We start from the raw sequence: 19,166 nt of genomic DNA, 5'->3' as shown, positions 1-19,166 counted from the left end.
ATCGAGCTCAGTACCGGCTTCGAATTTGACACCAATGTAGGTGGAACCGGAAGGTGCTTGGATGGCGCCGTTGAATTTGACTGGGCCTGAAAATCCGGACTGCGCTGCTGGTGAGGCTGTGCAAGTGTAGGCTTGTGTGCTTGAGCTAGATGTTGACGTTCCAGAGAGCGAGATTGAGGGCGAGATTGAGGGACTGCTTATGGTTGCTGGCGTGCTCGAGGTTCCAGAGAGCGAGATTGAGGGCGAGACTGAGGGACTGCTTATGGTTACTGGCGTGCTTGAGGTTTCAGAGAGCGAGATTGAGGGCGAGATTGAGGGACTGCTTATGGTTGCTGGCGTGCTTGAGGTCCCAGAGAGCGAGATTGAGGGCGAGATTGAGGGACTGCTTATGGTTGCTGGCGTGCTTGAGGTTCCAGAGAGCGAGATTGAGGGCGAGACTGAGGGACTGCTTATGGTTGCTGGCGTGCTTGAGGTTCCAGAGAGCGAGATTGAGGGCGAGACTGAGGGACTGCTTATGGTTGCTGGCGTGCTTGAGGTCCCAGAGAGCGAGATTGAAGGCGAGATTGAGGGACTGCTTATGGTTGCTGGCGTGCTTGAGGTCCCAGAGAGCGAGATTGAAGGCGAGATTGAGGGACTGCTTATGGTTACTGGCGTGCTTGAGGTTCCAGAGAGCGAGATTGAGGGCGAGACTGAGGGACTGCTTATGGTTGCTGGCGTGCTTGAAGCGCCGGAAGTCTCGCTGCTGGATGTGGATATCCATGTGGGGGTGCTTGAAGAAGTGCCAGAAGCCTTGCTACTGGAAATGGATGTCCCAGTAGGCATGCTTGTACTGCTGCTGGATGTGGATGTCCATGTAGGTGTACTTGAAAAAGTGCCAGACGTTTTGCTACCGCTGGTGGATGTAGATGTCCACGTTGGGGTACTTGAGGATGACCCGGATATCTTGCCACTGGATGCAGAAGTGGACGTCCAAGTAGGTATACTTGAGGATGACCCAGATGTCTTGCCACTGGATGCAGAAGTGGACGTCCAAGTAGGTATACTTGAGGATGACCCAGATGTCTTGCCACTGGATGCAGAAATGGACGTCCAAGTAGGTATACTTGAGGATGACCCAGATGTCTTGCCACTGGATGCAGAAGTGGACGTCCAAGTAGGTACACTTGAGGATGACCCAGATATCTTGCCACTGGATGCAGAAGTGGACGTCCAAGTAGGTATACTAGATGAGGACCCAGAGATCTTGCTACTGCTGGATGTGGACGTCTCTGTATGCGTGCTGCTCGTGCCGCTGGAAAGACTAATTGATGGGGTAGAGCTAGAGCTGGACCCAGCTGTCTTTATGGTGACTGGGGTGGAAGTTGATGAGCTGAAACTGGATCCCGTAGATGTTGTGGTGACTGGGGTGGAAGTTGATGAGCTGAAACTGGATCCCGCAGACTTCGTGGTGACTGGGGTGGAAGTTGATGAGCTGAAACTGGATCCCGTAGATTTTGTGGTGACTGGGGTGGAAGTTGATGAGCTGAAACTGGATCCCGCAGACTTTGTGGTGACTGGGGTGGAAGTTGATGAGCTAGAACCTATGGTCTTCGACGTTACTGGTGTGAAATCCGAGGAGCTAGAGCCCGAAGTCTTTGTGGTAACCCATGTGGGGCTTGATGAGCTAGATCCTGTGGTCTTTGTATTGGCTGGCGAGCTCGTTGGAGTAGTCTCGGAAGAGCCAGTCGAATGGATGCTGGAATGGGTAGGCTGGCTGCTCGTTGGAGTAGTCTCGGAAGAGCCAGTCGAATGGATGCTGGAATGGGTAGGCTGGCTGCTCGTTAGAGAAGTCTCGGAAGAGCTAGTCGATTGAATGCTGGAATAAATAGGCTGGCTGCTCGTTGGAGAAGTCTTAGGCGAGCTAGTCGATTGAATGCTGGAATGAGCGGACTGGCTGTTCGTTGGAGAAGTCTCGGAAGAACTTGTCGAATGAATGCTGGAATAAGTAGGCTGGCTGCTCGTTGGAGAAGTCTTAGGCGAGCTAGTCGATTGAATGCTGGAATAAGCTGCTGTCGTTGGGAAGTCTCGGAGAGCTAGTTGATTGAATGCTGGAATGAGTGGATTGGCTGCTTGAAGGAGATGTCTGAAACCAAGTTGATGGTGTCGTAGAATGGCCGCTGCTTGTCGGCGAAGACGACCAGGTTGGAGCAGTAGAAGAAGAAGCGCTGCTTGAAGGAGATGTCTGAAACCAAGTTGATGGTGTCGTAGAATGGCCGCTGCTTGTCGGCGAAGACGACCAGGTTGGAGCAGTAGAAGAAGAAGCGCTGCATTGGGTGGTATGATCAACCGTAACAGTTACGGTGACCGGGCCATTGCAAGTGGAAGAAGCCGCGGTGGAGCCGGTCCAGCCGGTGGCACTGGCACTGGTGGTAGTAGCCGTTCTCCAGGAAGCCCAAACGGCGCCCTGGCCACGTTCTTCAACGTTCTGCTCGGCAGCACGTGGAGCCGCAGCGGCTAGTCCCAGAAGGGAAGGGATAATGACGTGGGAACGCATGGCGATGCGAACGTGCGAAGATTTGAGTGGTAAGAGGCGTTTGCTGGATGGCGTTGTCGTTCTAACGTTGCAGTTTCTATGGTAGAACGGGTCGAATGCTCGTGGAGTGAGAGACTGAGAGGCTGTTGGCTGTGTGATGAACAAGATAGAGAAGAAACGTGGGCTCGTGAGTCTCTCTTATAGAATCCACGCTCCATGCTAAACGGTTGATACTCGTGCTCGTTTACCGGCCTCACGAGGCGATCCATTGCTTGCAAAGTCTAGCTGGTCTCGTGGACACGTTTTGCAAGAAGTCAAAGAGACTTGAAACAGAGAGACGTTGCCAGGAACCAAAAAATGTGGAGAACGTGTGCTTTCAGGTACCCACGGTGGCAAAGCCCTATTGAAAGAAGATAAGAATTCGCTGTCCCCACTCCGATCAGCCACCAGAGTTAAACACCCATTACGGCTGGCGGCTGGAGGCGTCGGAGTGTGGAGAATGTTAAGCATATGCAAGACACTTAGAAAGGCATGATGTAAAGTCAAAAGCATATACAAGTCATACATACAGTATTACCGTTGATCTCGACTGCTTCTAGATGCCCCGAACTAGTCGGAGAAGATAATGGAAAATGATGAGAAGTGCTGCTACATTGACGTGGACAAACACGAAATGGCTAGAGTCTTTGAGATGAATAGACATGCACCATCGGCCCTGATGCTACTGCCTTCTCCTTGCCAAGACAATCAAGGCTCGCGAGGCGGAAGAAGGCTTGGGCGGAACCATCCGGATGCATCACAAGGCCTCTGAGTACGCCAAGTAACGTTGAAGTCGCAGGTGAGAAGCGAGAGGCCGGAGCGGGTGATTTGGGGAAAGCGATGCTAGCCGGTCTTTGCGCGATGGCCACAAAGTCTAAAGCTACCTTGAGCAAAAGGATTGTGTAGCATGAAGGCTTATCGTTGAGGTACAGTCTCAGTCTTACCGGCAATCATGAATTTGTGGCGTCTAACCTTGCCATTCAAGATATATGGTTTTGCCCAAGAAATGTTGAATGCTTCTGGAAGCCAAACGTGTTGACTGCGGAGGCAAATATGCAGCGCTCATAGAATCCAAAGCTGCGGTCGTAGATCTCGAGAAGAGTTAGGAAGCGAACCCTTCTACTATGTGAGCCAGAGCTGAAGAGCTTCGAACAGGTATGGGCGGGCTCGGTTGGTTGTACCTGATCAAAGTCAGAGCTACTCGCTGAGGGTTTGATTGATCAGCGCTGGTCATTAGGCTGTTCCGGAGGTCAGTGCAGGCAACGATCGAACGATGACATGGCCATATGTGAAGACACTTTCTGGTACCTACAGCCTCGATTTCTCGGATGAGGTTAGTCAAATTCCAGAGCTCGCAGTTCTATCAACGTCTTTGCCCCAATAACGGGTTTCCCTTCCAAGACTAAGAAGCACGAGGTTGTGACTCTCGGACCATCGAACCTGGTGAAGTCGAACGGTTCCGAGAGAAACGAGCGCGTTCTCTTGTCCAAAATCCTAAAACACGTGTATACAAGATATAACGTGACTACTTTACTTTTATCTCGTTGTCAACTTTAGTGGCTTCGGGTACTCGGCGACAAAAAGCCTAAAGTATTACGGTAGTTAATTCACTGTTGTACTCCGTAATTGTGGCGACATGGCCATCTTGAATTTAGCGTGTGCAAAAGTCCTTGTAAACGCAAGGTTCGATTTCTTCACTCTACACTCATAAGTCAGACTGTAAAGAATGATAACAAGGTTAGGTCCCTAGGACTATATGGCAGAAACTTTATATTAAAGAATCCAGGTATGGGCTACTCTTCTATATCAAGTCCAGGAGAAAAAGGGAATCTGAATCTGGAGCGGCGAAAACCGCCTCGCGTAAATTCCCAAGCATTCAAATCATATATTTATTGATAGATTTTTGACAATTCAGCTGTAGTGTGATGGCGGCGATAAGAAGAATAATGTATCTATAGGAATGTTTACGCTTCAACGTGCATTTGTGACGTTGATGAATAAAAATAAAAAAAAAGGGTTTTTGCATACGCTAAATGCTGTGGATGCCAGCCATGATTTTCGATCCAGATTTTCCATAGACAAACATGCTTTCATCGATGTCGTTGCCACGTGGACGGCTTTGGCCTCGCCATGTTCACGGGGTCACGTGCTGCCTTTTTGTACCACGGCTGACCTGAGCGTTGTGTAAGTGGCAGCCACCCAGGCATGGCATGTTTCAGCTTCGAGCAGTTGAGTCAAGGACTAGTAATTGTAGACGACTAGGAATTCTGAACTTCATACTTTGGCATTCTTGGGAATTGCTGGCCAAATTAAGCAGCGTGACTGATGGACTTTGACTAAAGGCTGAATGAGTACCGGCTAGCTTTTCGCGTCCAAAAGTCAGTCGTCTGTACATTTGGATATCGGAAGGCTTTTGAAGATCAGGAGTTTGATGGCGACCCGAGACACTTTGATCGGCTGATTGCTTTACGGAAAGCGGAGGTCTGACCTCGTTAGGATGAGGCTTCTGGAGGCTCTTGCGAAGAGAAGTATTATCCATTTGAACTTTATGAGCCTTTGAACGATCCAGAGAGTGGAGTTGTCGGAAAAGAAGATGCGTAGGGGCCGGCGGGTGTCCAATAAAGATTTCTCATTCTCCATACAGTCATCGGAGATCTTCTCAGCCTTGTCAGCATTGTGGCACACGGAGGTGAATATGCCACGAATCGAAAAAAGGTCACGAACGATGCCTACCTTTTTTCTTCTCCATGAGAGAAATCCATGCAATGGTCCGCCTCTGTGAGCTATAACGCACTGGTGAAAACACAAGGTCCTCCCGGATCATGTTACTGCCATGCGCCGATGGGCAATGATGCCGCACAACCGACAAAGCAATTCTAACCGATCGAACAACTGATGACAGATCCGCAAGCGTTCATGTCAGTGACCAGCACAATTCACTTTGTGCCTCGCTTTTCGTGTCTTTCAGACTCGGCGCCCGTACAACGAAGCCAGGGTTGCAGTCCTCAAACCTGAAGCAGCAGCGTGCATGAGTGTTACCCAGGCGTCCTAACGCATCTTGTTGAGGCAGGAAACGGAAATGCGGCCTGTTTGCCAGCCAGATAAGAGGCATTGAGTGAAGCCAGCCGATGATCGTCCGATAGCTCGTGAAGTATTTGTCAATTTCGGGGAGTGACCATTGAGCCCAAAGAGTCAATCTCAGCAGAGCCCAAGCCTTAGAACGTCAGAATGGTAGAGGTTGTCCTCCTGATGGTGTAGATTGTTACTGCCGTGGCGGAAAGAAAACAAAGGAATGTCGTGTACGCCATTCACCCATTAGGTAATACTTCCGAGATTCTGGTGTCTGCGAAGAAAAAGCCCCTCATATCTTCATTTTGGGCTGTGATGGGATAGATTAAAGAGTGGTCTTACTGGAATTTTTTATACTTGGCGAAATTTTCAATGGCCGGGAGGAGCCCCGGAGGATCCCCCGTCTTCTGAGCACCCTGCCGCACTAGAGCCTAGTAGGTATACTCTCCTAAGATCCCGCCGCCAGCGAGATGGAAGGTATTAAATATATACCCCACGCGTCCATGGTCAACGTGGGGGTGAAGCGGTGAGAGCGGTGAAATGGGGGCGAAGCGTGCAAAGAAGCTGCTCTATTGGTCCTGTACTGATGTGACTCCCGCTCGGACCTCAAGGGTCCAGAAGTCGAAGATGATCAATTCGTCTTCCCTTTGTTCTTGTTTGCGATTACGACTTCCGGAGAAAGGAGAAGGTGGCAGTAAGGTCTTATCAAGGGCGCCGTGGCTTGCAGACGCGTACTCCACAGAAGGCGATCCTGGATGCATACTATGCCATCGGACTCTTCCATTCGCTATCCTCTCTCCCTGTCATCGAGCTGGTAGCAGACGCCATCCTTGATGGAAAGTTCGGCATCGGGATTCACAGGCGAGACAGGCCTGAAATCTGGTTGGCGTTCCTACGCTAGACTCCGTCTGGACGAGCACACAACTAGCTATCCATCCCGCAAGGGAAGAAAAAAAAGTTGGGATGGGTGAGAATACCGGGACCACGCAAAAAACCACTCAGCAACACAACCCCCAGCTGTCGTCTCATATCCTCTAATTTTCAGAGCTATATCAATCCCTCCTTCACCGCTCTTCCTGCCCCTTCTTCTTCTCCTTCTTCTTTCTCTTCTTCTCTTTCTTTCACCATGCCAGATTCTACCTCCTCACATCCACCCAGAAACCGTCCAGATGCCACGGAAACCTCAGGACAGTCCTCCCATCAGCCCGCCTCCTCCTCCCAACTCGCCGGTCTTAAGATAAGACTTCACAAGTCTCTACGCCAGTTCCCGGACTTTCCTTCTCCCGGCATCTTATTTGAAGACATCCTACCTCTCTTCAGTGATCCTACCCTTCACCAAGACCTCATCCATGCTCTCGAGCTCCACATCAAGACCAATTACGCTCCAGGGCAAAGACCGGATATCATTGTGGGCTTAGAGGCAAGGGGCTGGCTGTTCGGCCCAAGCTTAGCGCTACGCCTTGGAGCTGGATTTGTGCCTGTCAGGAAACAGGGCAAGCTGCCGGGACCTACAGAAACCGCAAGCTATGAGAAAGAGTACGGGCAAGACTTCTTCCAGATACAGGCGGATGCGATCAAACAGGGACAGCTGGTACTCATTGTAGACGACATCATTGCTACTGGTACGGTTACGCTCCTAAGCAAAACGTTCGTTGGTTGACAGATACCACAGGTGGCTCCGCTGCTGCAGCTGGATCACTGGTTGAGAGATTGGGTGGTGTACTGCTTGGCTACGTTTTCGTACTCGAACTTGACTTCCTGAAAGGCCGCGAGAAGCTCAATGCTCCCGTCTACACTTTGCTCTCAAGCCAGGAGGACAAGTCTGGAAAGACTTGAAGTCGATTGAATCCCGCGGAGATCTCACAATATCTGTTCCGTTGGAAGACATGCCATGCTACGTCACCTGGCTGCTGGATTTGCCGATGGCGGCTTTTATCGCCGCACCTTTTCATGAAGCTGCTCCACATAAATTATCGGACAAGTGACCAACAAAAGGATTCGTCATCGCGGGAACCACAAAAGCTATCCTATCCAAATACGGACCTCCACAATCGTTCTACAGAGAGTATGAGCAAGATCATTGCGAAGTCATCTAGACCGATTCTCTCTCTTTGGAACCCCTTTCTGACAATATATCGGAACTTGCGTGCTACATTGCATTGCATTGCGATACTCGCTCAGCGCGGCCTTGCACTTTACCTCTTTATCAGAATGATCAACAGTGACATGCCCTTATCGGACTCCAGGGCTGCAGAACATTGAACCAGGTTCAAAAAAGGCACAGGTACCGACCGCATGGCCTGACTCTCGGTCCCAGCTACCCCTTGAAGCTACCCCGACTGAAGAATGGCTCGACCAGGCACCTGCGCTTTATGCAATGATGAATACCTACGTATTCATCGTGGGATCCGACCCGGGCGAAGGTATGGCTGCCACACCTCAGAAAAAGCATTTCTATTTGTTCAATAGATATTAATATATGATGCTATCTCGGCTCCTCGTGAAGTCCACTTCCCCCAGATCCATTCCAGTCCTCTTATCCCCTTCGATTGCGTACAAAGATAAAAGCCACAGTATTGTACAGCACTATCAAGATCCCTATCTCCTCAGCCCCACGAGATAAGCGAGACCTCCCAAAAACCCACTTACCCCCCCCCCCCCCCCTTTCTCTCCCGTCCCCCCCGAACTGTCACACCACACGACCCAAGACATGCAGTCTCCATCCCGCCAAATCACCACCCGATCCGTCCCTCCGGACCCGGCACACCCCTCGGCAAGCGAATGGGGCAAATCGGACCCCAACGACCTGAGCCTCGACTCTGACCCAGAGCCTGCCTCGGCAACAAATGGCAAGTCGGTGCAATCAGCACCAAAGAGAGACGCCTGTCCTCGCACGCCCCCATCCCCCAACCAAACACCCACCCACCCACCACAGACGCCAAGTTGACTAATCTCCCGAAAAAAAAAGGAAAACTTCCCACAGCCGCTGGACCCTACGTTCGTGCGTCCCACAACCCCACCCGCCCCCACTATCGAAGTGATTACCTACCTATGTACCTACCTACCTGACCAAACAAAATCCCCACCCCCCACCCCCACCAGTCCCAAACATTCACCACCCCCACCGTCATCTACATCTCCGGCCACCTCCCATCCCCTCCCCACTCTGCCCCGCCGGCAGCATCGGCTCCAAGACCTCGCTCTGCATCTCCGCCGTCCACGTCGCTGGGCAAGATGACGGTTGTGCCTGACGGACACGGTGGGATATTGCGGCGATGAAGGCGGAGTATGGGAGGCTATTTTAGGGGGTGGAGGATGGAGGAGGAGGGTGAGATGGCTGTATGGCGTTGACGTGAAGGGACGGAGGGTCAAGGGGCGAAGAGGAGAGGAGAAGGAGAGGGTCTAGAGGAAAGGAAAGGGGAATGCTATGCTAAACAACAACGGTTTCACCCCCCATACTGCAGGCTCAGGGGCAAAAGATACAGATATCGCAGAGAGAGGCAACTCTCCAAAACCGACCATCCATCCTCGAACCATTACGGCGTCTCAAGAAGGAATCGACACCCCCCCCCTTTGCAACTCCCAAGCCAACAGAAGCCCTCAAGGACCCAAAACCTGTCAACTCGTCCCCCAACCTCTCGCACGTCATCCATCGCCTCTCCGCCTCTCCGCCTCTCCCACCCGACTGATTCCCCCCCATCCCCATCCCCATCCCTATCCCCACCCAGCCCGATCCACCAGCCCCACCCCCGCCAGCCAAAGCATCCGCCTTCCCCTCGCCCGCACCCGCGACCCAGCCGCGCCCCCATCTCTCCCGCCTGTAGCCCATCACGCACGCACCCCGTCAGCGCGGCGCTCATACGGAGGCCCGAGGGTGTTGTGGGCATTGTGGGGGAGGTGGGGCGAACACGGACGCAGCTGAGTCGGGTTTTGGATGTCTGATTTGGCGGCGTTTTGGATTTGGGGCCGGAGAATGGTCTGGATGGAATTGGGGGGTCGGGTGTTTGTGTTTGTGTTTGTGGGGATGGATGTGAATTGAGATGAGATGTGAGAGGTTGGATGAGAGACTTGGAGTAGGGAGGGCGGAGGCATGCTTTTATGGTTTGGGGTTGCGGTTGGAGGAGAGATAGATGTGTTTGGCAAACCGACTGCGGAAGAAAATGGTAAAAGAGAGCTCTTGTGTAAGGTCAGGATTGGTGGGGGACTGGTGTGAGGCAGCTGATGTGGAGTGATTTAGCAGTGGAGAGAGTCATTGAGGTCGCTTGTGCAATTCCAAGCCATTACGAGATGATTGAAAAGGGTCGGATCGTGTGAAACGTGAAGATGTGCTTGCTTATTGGATGCATTGGTATCGTCGGAATGTAAAGGCCATGAAAGCCATAGGGTATCAATCACCAAAAGTCAAACTTTCGCTCCTTGCGTTCTCAACTCGTCGCATTCCCTGATCAACACAGCTGCCTGCTCCGGCCCATAACCAATGAACACTGGACCCGTGAAGAGCATGCGTGGTTTGTCATCCCCAGGCTCATGTGTCCCGTGACCAGTAGCGATCCTGGCCGTATCCCCAACATGTGCATCGCGGGCTTCCGTCTGGGCGCCCTTGGGTGTAGGAGTCGAAGCGTTCTCACCTAGGTTCAAATGTGGAATTGTAGCGGGGACGGAGATCCCCCAAGGCCGGCTTGGGGACTCTCCGACTCTGATCTCTTTTAGCGGTCTGTCAAAGTGCCCTTCCCTGTCATTCGACCCCGAAAGATGTGTCTTGGTGTCATTCGGTATGTCTGCGCCCTCATGTACCACATCGACATTATGTGCCCAACTCTCCACCTTTCGCATTGACTTCGTATCCAGAGCCGCATCGTCCTCTTCATCGTCCTCTTTACTGGGCAGTAGTGGCTGGTGCTTCACACCCAATCCTTTGATCATGTTGGCCAGATTCCCATATTTGGCGTCCAGCTCTCGAATGGTCTGTGAGTTGCTCTGATATCGCCTCACACATACTTCATGACTTCGCGGGATCTCGTGCTTGTGATTCTCGAAAAATTCGGCAATCTCCTCGGGAGAGCGTTCGTCGAGCATACGTATAGGACACTTGGAAATCGATCCCGAAGTCGATGGTGGAGGAGATTCGTGTCTCTGGTGGACGTCCTCATGAGGGACACGAGCGAAATGCTCTTGGGTATGTGGTGGCGTAGGTAGCGAGTCAGGTCGTGGAATCACTGAAGACTCGACCTTGATAGTCTTGTGTTCGCCCAAATGAGACATCGCAGCGAATGGGCACTCGGCATTCTCTGAGATCTTCTGATCTACAGCAGGGTGGCCTTTAGGCATTGCATCTTGCTTGGGGGGTTCCTCCGCGAAATCTCGGGTCCGCTGTTCATGTGACTTTTGGGCGTTGTAACGACGCCATAAAGGTCCTTTCCCATCAGTGACTGTCTTCCAAGCTTCCACGCCGTCTGCAATTGCCACGGCGTTTTTTTGGTCTTCTATCCCCATAAAGGTCTGTTCCTCTCCAGATTCTGAGCTTGAGTGGTGGCGTCTTGGCCCCGAATAGCGGTCCTGCTTTTCCTGGAGCTGATCTGGAGAGCCATTCACAGATAGAGGTCCGTCGAATCGGGTCAAGTACTGAGCCTATAGCATTGGAACCAGTCAGCAGTCGCAAATACAAGGTAACCAGGTAGAACGAAACCATTGTGGATGCTCAGAAATTATCGGTATATTGTCGATCACCGTCACATTAGTGACTCTAGATCTAGAGCTATTGTGTAACATCATAGCAAGGCGGATAGAACGAGGAAATGAGGGGATGAAGATACCTCTACTTGGACGCGAGCAAGTCGTCGCTCAAGCTCTGTGTTCTTGTTTGCCAGCTCCTGGACCTGTTGCAGCATCGCACCGAAACCTGTAGCCAGCCTTACTAAAAGTTGGCTATGCTCTTCGTCGTATGAACTAGCCATGGCAGTGAATCCAAACAGAGGTGTGTAGATAGTGGGATGATGAAGATTCTCTTGTGGAGCAGGCGCGACTTCTCTATCGAATTGTCTTAGGGCCGACTTGTCTCCGGCGCTAGAGTACTAGTACTCGTAGCGGAGGATCTCCCCATGAGCTCGGATCTCCTTCATTCTCATCTTAGCCAGCATCTTGCTCTGCAAAGAGGATGTTTCCGAAAGATATTTGGTACATCATTGAACGTCGGCCTGTTGCACAGCGGCAAGACGTATCTCAACGGAGACTTTTCACTTATACACACCCGGAGCCAATACCGAAGGCAGGCTGGCAGCAACCATGCGCGCTTTGGAACGTCCACTGACTGAAAGCCCCCTCGCAAGTAGGCAGCCCAATGAAAGTGACGAAGAATTCAAGGCCTCCTAGCGGAAAAATCTTTGCCCTTGGAAGGACATCTCCCTTTCTCTTCGTCTTGATCATTTCCTGCCTAATCAAAATAACTATCTTGTACGGGGGAAGAAAATAAAAAGCACCGCAACACCATTGTACCAGCGCCATTAGGAATCGAACCTAATACGAACTAAATACCTCTAACAACAGGGGAAGGACCCTGGCAATAATGGTTTGTCAGCAATTGCTCTCGCAGACTCATTGCCTCGCTCATCAGCATTCATGAACCAGCGTCATGAATTCTCAGTCAACTCGGGCCGGAAACGTGAAGTCTGTTGCCGTATGTTTCAGCATTCTGCTGACATTTCGTCTACGTGGAGCTGGCAGCTCATTGTTGTGATAGCACTCAAAGGAGCCAATATGACTCGCTCAGACACCGTGCGAGTCCGAACCACAAGAATGCGTCCTAGCGTATGTTCACCACTGGTCTATTGTTGTTTTTCTCTTCTTCTTCACATTGACCCAGCATTGATCATCTTTGACAATATAATAGATCGTAAGTCCCTCTTCCTTCCGTCATCCTCCGACCCCGACTCCGAATTTGCCAAAGGCTTGATGTCCTCACCCAGCTACCGACGCTACGAGAGCACTAGAGCCATCTATGATCCCATACCCCACTTACATCTCAGGCGGCTCGGTACATTCCACACTGAGAGTGCTAGTCCGGGTTCCGATTCGTTCGAGCTATTTCATGCTATGGACTTGTGCAGTAGTCTTCGCGCTAGAGTATCCGTTCACAAAGAGCCTGAAGCCTTGGTTTGGGCTCGGCTATGTAGCAACGGAGCTGGTAGATGAGTGTCATCTGCCCTTTGCTATAACTGCCGAAAGGACCGGTACCAACTCGACTACAGAGCCATTCAACCTCAGAACCGGGGATTTGACATGTCGAGCGCTTGGTAACGAAAGCAATGCAAGGTTTTCGGTTGCTGGGCTCCTTACTAGTATGGCATGAACTTCGTCAATATATTTCCTTATTTCCGGGAACGAAGCACATGTCGAGGTCATGCCCCACAATATCGGGACCCAGTACGAACGGAGGGGCCCCTGATCAGCCGTTGAAGTACTGAGTTACTTACTATCACCATGCACTTGGGAAAATTGGGTCCGACGTCAGCTTCTTTCGTAGGATGCTCAGAGGGTAGCAGAGCTTCCAAACAGAGAAGAACCTGTAAACGAGGTGGCTCGACCAGGTCCAGAGCGCTCCAAAGAATTGCATACACTGGTATGAGGTCCTGCTCCCTTTTCGCTGTGTACCTGACCGTCGGCGCTCGCTGGTGCCTAAGCGTAGCGCCAGGATCTGGACATGCAATAGCGCCGACTTTGCACTCATGCGTGCATATCAACCCCATCACACTCTCTCCTACACAGGAAAGTCTTGCCTAATTCTCGACGGTTAGTGGTTTGAATCTTTTGCATGCAAGAAGATTGCTTTTTTCGGTGATGTGTTACGCATCCAGTTAGGCATTGATACGTATGCTGCAAGTCTTTGGCTAAAGAAAAGGTCGATCGCGCCCCTTTCAGATGCTGTTATCTCCCATCTGTTGTCCGATCCGCACCGCTTGCGCATCTGTCAACTGCACATCTGTGGGATTCATTAAACCTCAACGTCTCTGCATGCGGATGGCGGTGCGGCGTTCCCCACAAACCTGGCGGTCGTTGCGCAAGTGCCTCCTCTAGACGCCGTCCATTCAAGTTCTCCAGTATCTCACAGGCTGCTGTTCATCGCTCCATACCTTGTAACATTCTCAAGGCTATGTTTTTGCCAACGCACTCGAATACCTAAGTATCATGTCGAAACTGATTCAAATTTCGTCTGGGTGCAAAACTAACAAGTCTGTGCGTTGTGACGGGCATATTGCGGGGAAACTGCATGTCAAATTATCCTGCATGCTTGTTCAATATGCAACTTGTGGGTTTCAGTGCTCCAGCATTTCGGTAATTCCGTCTGGTTGGTGCGCAAGACTGGTTAGCTCAACGATTTCCATCTCCCCACATTGGCAGGGGAGGTGGTTTGACTTCCGTTTTGCCAGTGTTCTCGAAGTTCACAAATTGGGTCCTTACTGGAAAGGGAAATATTTCAAACGACTTTACTTTTCGATCGACGTCGCAAGATAGATGAGAATCTCAATCTCAACGGTCAACGCGCAATTGAGATTCTCCCGTGCTTTAGCTGGCCACTACCCTACGATATTTTTTGCGCGATGTACCTGTCAGTCTTCCCTGACATCCGTCATGAGATTCAGAAGTGATGGACACCGCACGGCCAATCCGTTCAGCCCGTGTCCCGAGCGGATCTACACGCACTGAACAGTATTCGATATCTGACTGCAAGCGACATGGAAAGGTTCCTTACTAGCGATCCTGAATCCAATTTTCTATATAATTAAGACTTTCCGCCTGCGGATAGATCCCAAAAAGATTAGAACCAGGGTCGGTGAGAACCTTCTGCGCATAGATCTGTTAGATATCTACGGCTGTCTCGGCGAGTTTCGTGTCCAAGTGGCCGCCATAAATATCCGACACGATATGGACACAACATTCAAAGATGAATTCTACCTAATGCATCCATCAGCGAGATGAATAATATGCATTCCACCCCTTTGACGTCACAAAGCAAGGCTTCTACTCCTAATCGTGGGCTCAAATCACCCACATCAGAGACCTCGACATCGATGACCCCCACGATCGTTCCAAAAGCCAAAAGACGTGGACTTCTGAGTCAACTAACGCTCATTTCTGAATTGGAAAATTCGAAAGAGTACAGCAGAAGCATCAAATGGCTCATCACCTTCACCGTGTCAGCAGGAGCTGCAGTCATTACCACTGTAAGATTCTAAACGCCTTTTGCCTCCAAGGAGAACATGGAATACTAACCTACCTCCAGGGCGAAAACATCTTCTACCGTAAGTGCTTAGCTAACAAATATCAACAAGCAAATTGCACGGCTATCTCTTGACTAATTTATACATCATACTTTAGCCTCATTGCAAGATACAGCATCGGACCTCCACACCAGTCTCAACTTAGCAGACTTGACCCTTTCCCTCTCCAAAATTGGCATAGCGTTCTGCCCCCTCTGGTGGTCTGCCTTTTCAGAGCACTTAGGCCGGCGCACAGTTTACATTGTCTCCTTTTTTCTTTTTGTGCTGTGGAGTGTACTAGCCGCAATTTCAAAAAATATCGGCATGCTTCTCGCCATGCGTTTTTTGAGTGCTAGCGCTGCCTCATCCTTCCAATCAGTGGGTGCGGGTACTGTTGCAGATATGTGGGAGCCCAAGGAACGCGGTGCTGCAATGGGTATCTATTATTTGGGAAACCTGGGTGTGGGCTTGGTGCTGGGCCCGCTGCTCGGTGGAATACTGACAGAAACGTGGGGATGGAGGGCCACGCAGTGGTTTTTGGCAATCTACGGAGGCGTCGTCTTGGTCCTTATCATTTTCAATCTGCCCGAAACCTCGCCCAGGCAGACAGTCATTACCGTCCGACTCGAAAGATCTCGCAGCAACTCACAATCTACTGAAAATGAGCCTGCTCCTCCAATAACACGCTTCAATCCAGGCGTTGTCGGCGACATTTTGATCGGACCCTTCCACGCATTAGAATACCTCCGCTTTCCCGCCATAACAATTACAATCTACATCGCCAGCATAGCCTTTGGTACTACCGGCCTGCTCAACATTTCCTACCAATCCACCTTCTCGCGTCCGCCGTACTCGTTATCGCCAACAGTCGTAGGGTGCATTTACATACCCATCGGCGTCGGGTGCCTGTTGGGAAGTGTTTATGGAGGCAAATGGAGCGATTCGATCATGGCGCGGGAAGCGAGGAAGGCGGGAAGGTACAGAGATGAGAGCGAAGGCGGGGGCTTGATCTACAGGCCGGAAGACAGGGTAAGAGGTAATGCGTGGCTGGGCGTTGGGGTGTTTGCCTCGTTGTTGGTTTGGTACGGATGGGTGGTGCAGCAGGGTGTCGTTTGGTGGGTTCCCGTGAGTCTCCTTTTTCCCCCCTCTACCCCGGCGCCTCACATTGACGACCAGCTAATGACTCACGTCAGATGATCGCCGGCTTCCTCTTCGGCGCCTCCAGCATGATACTCTTCGGTCTCGTCACCACCATGGTCACCGAGCTCCTCCCCAACAAACCCGCATCCGGCGTCGCCCTCAATTCCATGGGTCGCAACCTCTTCGCCTGCGTCGGTTTTGCCATCGCGCAGCCGCTGATTGACGTCATGGGTAATGGGTGGTTGTTCACTGCTGCGGGGATCGTGATGCTGGTGACGGGAATGTTGGCGGTGGAAGGGTTGAGGAGGTATGGAGCAGGTTGGAGGGAGGGGATGAGTGGGAGGATTCCTTGATGTTTGAATTTGGAGGTGGGGAGGGATCAGGTAGGTGATCATACTTCCAAAAAATCCTGCTGTTGTTGGTAAGGTATGCGCTGATGCACTATGCAAAAAAGAATTCCATATTACGGTCGCAGAAAACCACAGGCAGCAGATGAAGCACCAATACACTTACCTCCTGATAACGAAGCCGCCTGAGCCAGCTTCCAGGACGGCAACGTTGGCATTCATTGACGGGCGCGCATCTTACATATTACAAACTCTTCGTTACTGCTATTCACTTCACTCAACTACCTCAGCCCTTACCTTGAAGCCTAGCTACAACAAACTGGAAAACCCCCGCCCCCAAACTGAAACCCCATCCCCATCGCCCTCCCCATCTGCTCCTCGCTCAACTTCCAACCCATCCGCCTTATTCCCGAACGCCTCTGTACTAACCGCCGGCAGAGCAATACAAACACCCTCAAACACCGCCTCCGGAATCCTGACGCACTCACATAACCTCGCCTCCCCCCACTCGTGTCCTCCTCTCCCCTGATCCACATCCAGATCCAAATCGACAAGGTCAGAACATGCCTTGGATACATCATCCGTTGACTCCCGCCCACTCTACCGATGTCGTGGACGGAGCCCCGGGCCGTGATTACCCGGTCGAGTTTGCGCGGATGCGGTGGGAGATTTGTGCGAGGTTTGTGGGGGGCGAGGAGGCGAGGGTGGGGATGCTGGTTGTGGGTTGGCTGCAGATGATGCCGTATGTACTTTGCTGGTAAGGCAGCTGGTGTTGGAGCAGGTGTTGGAGATCTAATGCTTGCCGAAACTTTTTGTTGTGTGCGAGATTTTCTTTTTTGGGATGATTAGTGTACTTCTCCCTTTTCTTGGACGATGATTTGGGACGTCCCTTATAGGGATTGCTTATTACTTCTTCTTCTTCTTCACCACTGTCCAATACTCTCGCGTCATCGCGCTCATCGTCTTCTCCGTTCATCTTCTGCCCTCGCATTTCTGACTTCAGCTTCCTGGTTAAAAAGAAAAAAACATGCGTGTCCATCTACGGCAGTAACAGTGGCCCTGGCGTCTTCGCATCCTCGACCTCCATCTCCGCCTTCATCTTTACCAGCTACGCGCTTTCGCCCATCGTTCTCGGCACTCTGATATATACTCACCACCTCCTCCGGAATAACGGCATACTCAGCAATTTCTTCCAAGCCCCGCTTCCGGATTCAGCAGCACTCTCAGCCTAGTACCATTCATCCCAGCTTGTACGATGTTTTGGCTGCATTAGTGACGACTGAACAACCTTGAGCTCTACTTCTGATGCTCAAGGGACTTTCAATCTTGACTGCTGTAAGATTACCTCGTCACAACATCGAGTCTCGAAACAGCCCCATCTCACTCATGGTCATTCATAGGGTTAGGTTAAGGTAGGTAACCATCAAGGTTATGTGGCCACCTATGAGGTCTCATTAAGCATCATGAAGCTTTAGTGGGGGAATCAATGGATAGGTAAGGGAAGGTAGAGTAAGGTACTGCCCAATGATGTGCCAGTGAGCCTTCCGAAGGCTTAGCGGGAACTGCGCATCTGGAATCCGGCTAAAAAGCTTCCATCGTAGGAAGCTACACCTAAAATAGCAAAGCTGACGCTAAATCCCGGCTCCGTTGATGAGCCCGCTACATCCGCTAAACCCTTTCTAGAAAGACTTGACGAGGAGGGGGGGGCAATAACTACTTTATAGCTATCGTCGCAAGGCAGAAAGCAGAAGCACTGCCCGCCGCAAATCGAGCCTACGTGCCGTAAGACGCATCAGATATAAATGTATACCTATATCCTCTAAGAGCCACCACACATCAGAGTATGCGCATATCTACATCTTCTCTCTAATCGCGAAGAGCATTAAAAAGAAAAGAGATACAAAAGATGCCCACTTCAAAAGCGACGGCAACCGGGAAGAATGGCCTTCCCACTCCACCCAACGATTCGCCCCCACCTCCAGCCTACACACAGGGCGAATACCACTCTGAGGTGCCTGATATTACTGCAGCCTTCTCCAATCTCAACCTAATCCCTTCCCCCAAACCAACCCCTGACGTCTGTATCGCACATCTCAAGCTCCTCGAAGCCTTTCATCAGCTTCGTGAGGATGTTGCCTTTGAAGATGGTCGTTTCGGCATTAACGATGCTTTCGCCGATGCTGGCGAATCCGACCGGGAACGCGCCGAACTACTGACAAAGATCCGCGAGAAGCGCTGGCAAGTCTACGTTCACAAGGCTTCCAAACGATTCGAACGATGGTGGACCACATGCGTTGAACCCAACGACGAGACCAAAAGGCTTCTTGGCCAGAGCAAGATCCCCATTGTCTTCAGTCAAAGCCCAGATGCTGGTCAGCGGTTGGAATGGAGCAAAGACCATTTGCCTCCTCTTGGTGAGTCTTGTGGAGAGATATGGATCATGTAAATGTACTAATCTCAGTAGATGTGATCATGGTTTGGCATGCATACATGCTCAACCCAAGAGATTTTCTCGAAGACTGCCTCCGTCAAGGAAAGATGAAATTTTGGAGAGCTGGCTTGCCATGGGCGGTCATCGACCCCTGCATCGATAACAATACCTTCGAATACAGCGCAACACAGGCAGCGATGGAAGGCTTCGAGGATTCGACAGGCTATAGATGGAACAGTCTAAATGATCACCCCAATGCCACTATCGAATGTCCATTTTGCAGACGAAAACTGTATCTGCCGCGGACAAGATGGGATTCGCAACGTGCATGGACAAAAACAAGCTCACGGAAAGACGCCGAACTCTACGGAGAA

At 51.2% G+C, this 19,166-nt stretch overlaps 6 protein-coding genes across 6 annotated transcripts in view; 5 read left to right on the top strand and 1 right to left on the bottom strand.

Annotated features, from left to right (window-relative positions):
* Nucleotides 1–199: 199 nt before the first annotated feature.
* HO173_008554 (uncharacterized protein) lies at nt 200–1,852 on the top strand (the record flags this gene model as incomplete). Its single annotated transcript, XM_037310453.1, has 4 exons — nt 200–598; nt 662–977; nt 1,038–1,120; nt 1,169–1,852. 4 exons carry the CDS (start codon nt 200–202, stop codon nt 1,850–1,852), a joined length of 1,482 nt encoding a protein of 493 aa, XP_037162686.1.
* Nucleotides 1,853–6,746: 4,894 nt separating this feature from the next.
* HO173_008553 (uncharacterized protein) lies at nt 6,747–7,456 on the top strand (the record flags this gene model as incomplete). The annotated part of the gene is made up of 2 exons (XM_037310452.1): nt 6,747–7,242; nt 7,293–7,456. 2 exons carry the CDS (start codon nt 6,747–6,749, stop codon nt 7,454–7,456), a joined length of 660 nt encoding a protein of 219 aa, XP_037162685.1.
* Nucleotides 7,457–10,021: 2,565 nt separating this feature from the next.
* HO173_008552 (uncharacterized protein) lies at nt 10,022–11,574 on the bottom strand (the record flags this gene model as incomplete). Its single annotated transcript, XM_037310451.1, has 2 exons — nt 10,022–11,248; nt 11,434–11,574. The coding sequence occupies 2 exons, from the start codon at nt 11,572–11,574 to the stop codon at nt 10,022–10,024; spliced, it is 1,368 nt and encodes a 455-aa protein (XP_037162684.1).
* Nucleotides 11,575–14,589: 3,015 nt separating this feature from the next.
* HO173_008551 (uncharacterized protein) lies at nt 14,590–16,367 on the top strand (the record flags this gene model as incomplete). Its single annotated transcript, XM_037310450.1, has 4 exons — nt 14,590–14,838; nt 14,898–14,916; nt 14,993–15,999; nt 16,068–16,367. The coding sequence occupies 4 exons, from the start codon at nt 14,590–14,592 to the stop codon at nt 16,365–16,367; spliced, it is 1,575 nt and encodes a 524-aa protein (XP_037162683.1).
* A 139-nt stretch (nt 16,368–16,506) lies between these two features.
* Nucleotides 16,507–16,890, top strand: HO173_008550 (uncharacterized protein; the record flags this gene model as incomplete). Its single annotated transcript, XM_037310449.1, has 1 exon — nt 16,507–16,890. One exon carries the CDS (start codon nt 16,507–16,509, stop codon nt 16,888–16,890), a length of 384 nt encoding a protein of 127 aa, XP_037162682.1.
* A 1,377-nt stretch (nt 16,891–18,267) lies between these two features.
* HO173_008549 (uncharacterized protein) overlaps nt 18,268–19,166 on the top strand; it is a gene marked incomplete at both ends in the record, with an annotated part of 2,362 nt that continues 1,463 nt past the window's right edge. Inside the window, 2 exons of the mRNA XM_037310448.1 lie at nt 18,268–18,775; nt 18,826–19,166. The exon at nt 18,826–19,166 is cut by the window's right edge and continues 160 nt beyond it. Of these exons, the coding sequence (XP_037162681.1) occupies nt 18,268–18,775; nt 18,826–19,166 (849 nt within the window). The remainder of the gene's footprint in view (nt 18,776–18,825) is intronic.

This window comes from Letharia columbiana, assembly GCF_014066305.1.
Source record: "Letharia columbiana isolate WasteWater2 chromosome Unknown Sc0000032_s0, whole genome shotgun sequence".
In the NCBI taxonomy this organism is placed as follows: domain Eukaryota; kingdom Fungi; phylum Ascomycota; class Lecanoromycetes; order Lecanorales; family Parmeliaceae; genus Letharia; species Letharia columbiana.
Note: the sequence above shows the minus strand (reverse complement) of the source record. Positions and strands in the feature narration are given on the sequence as shown.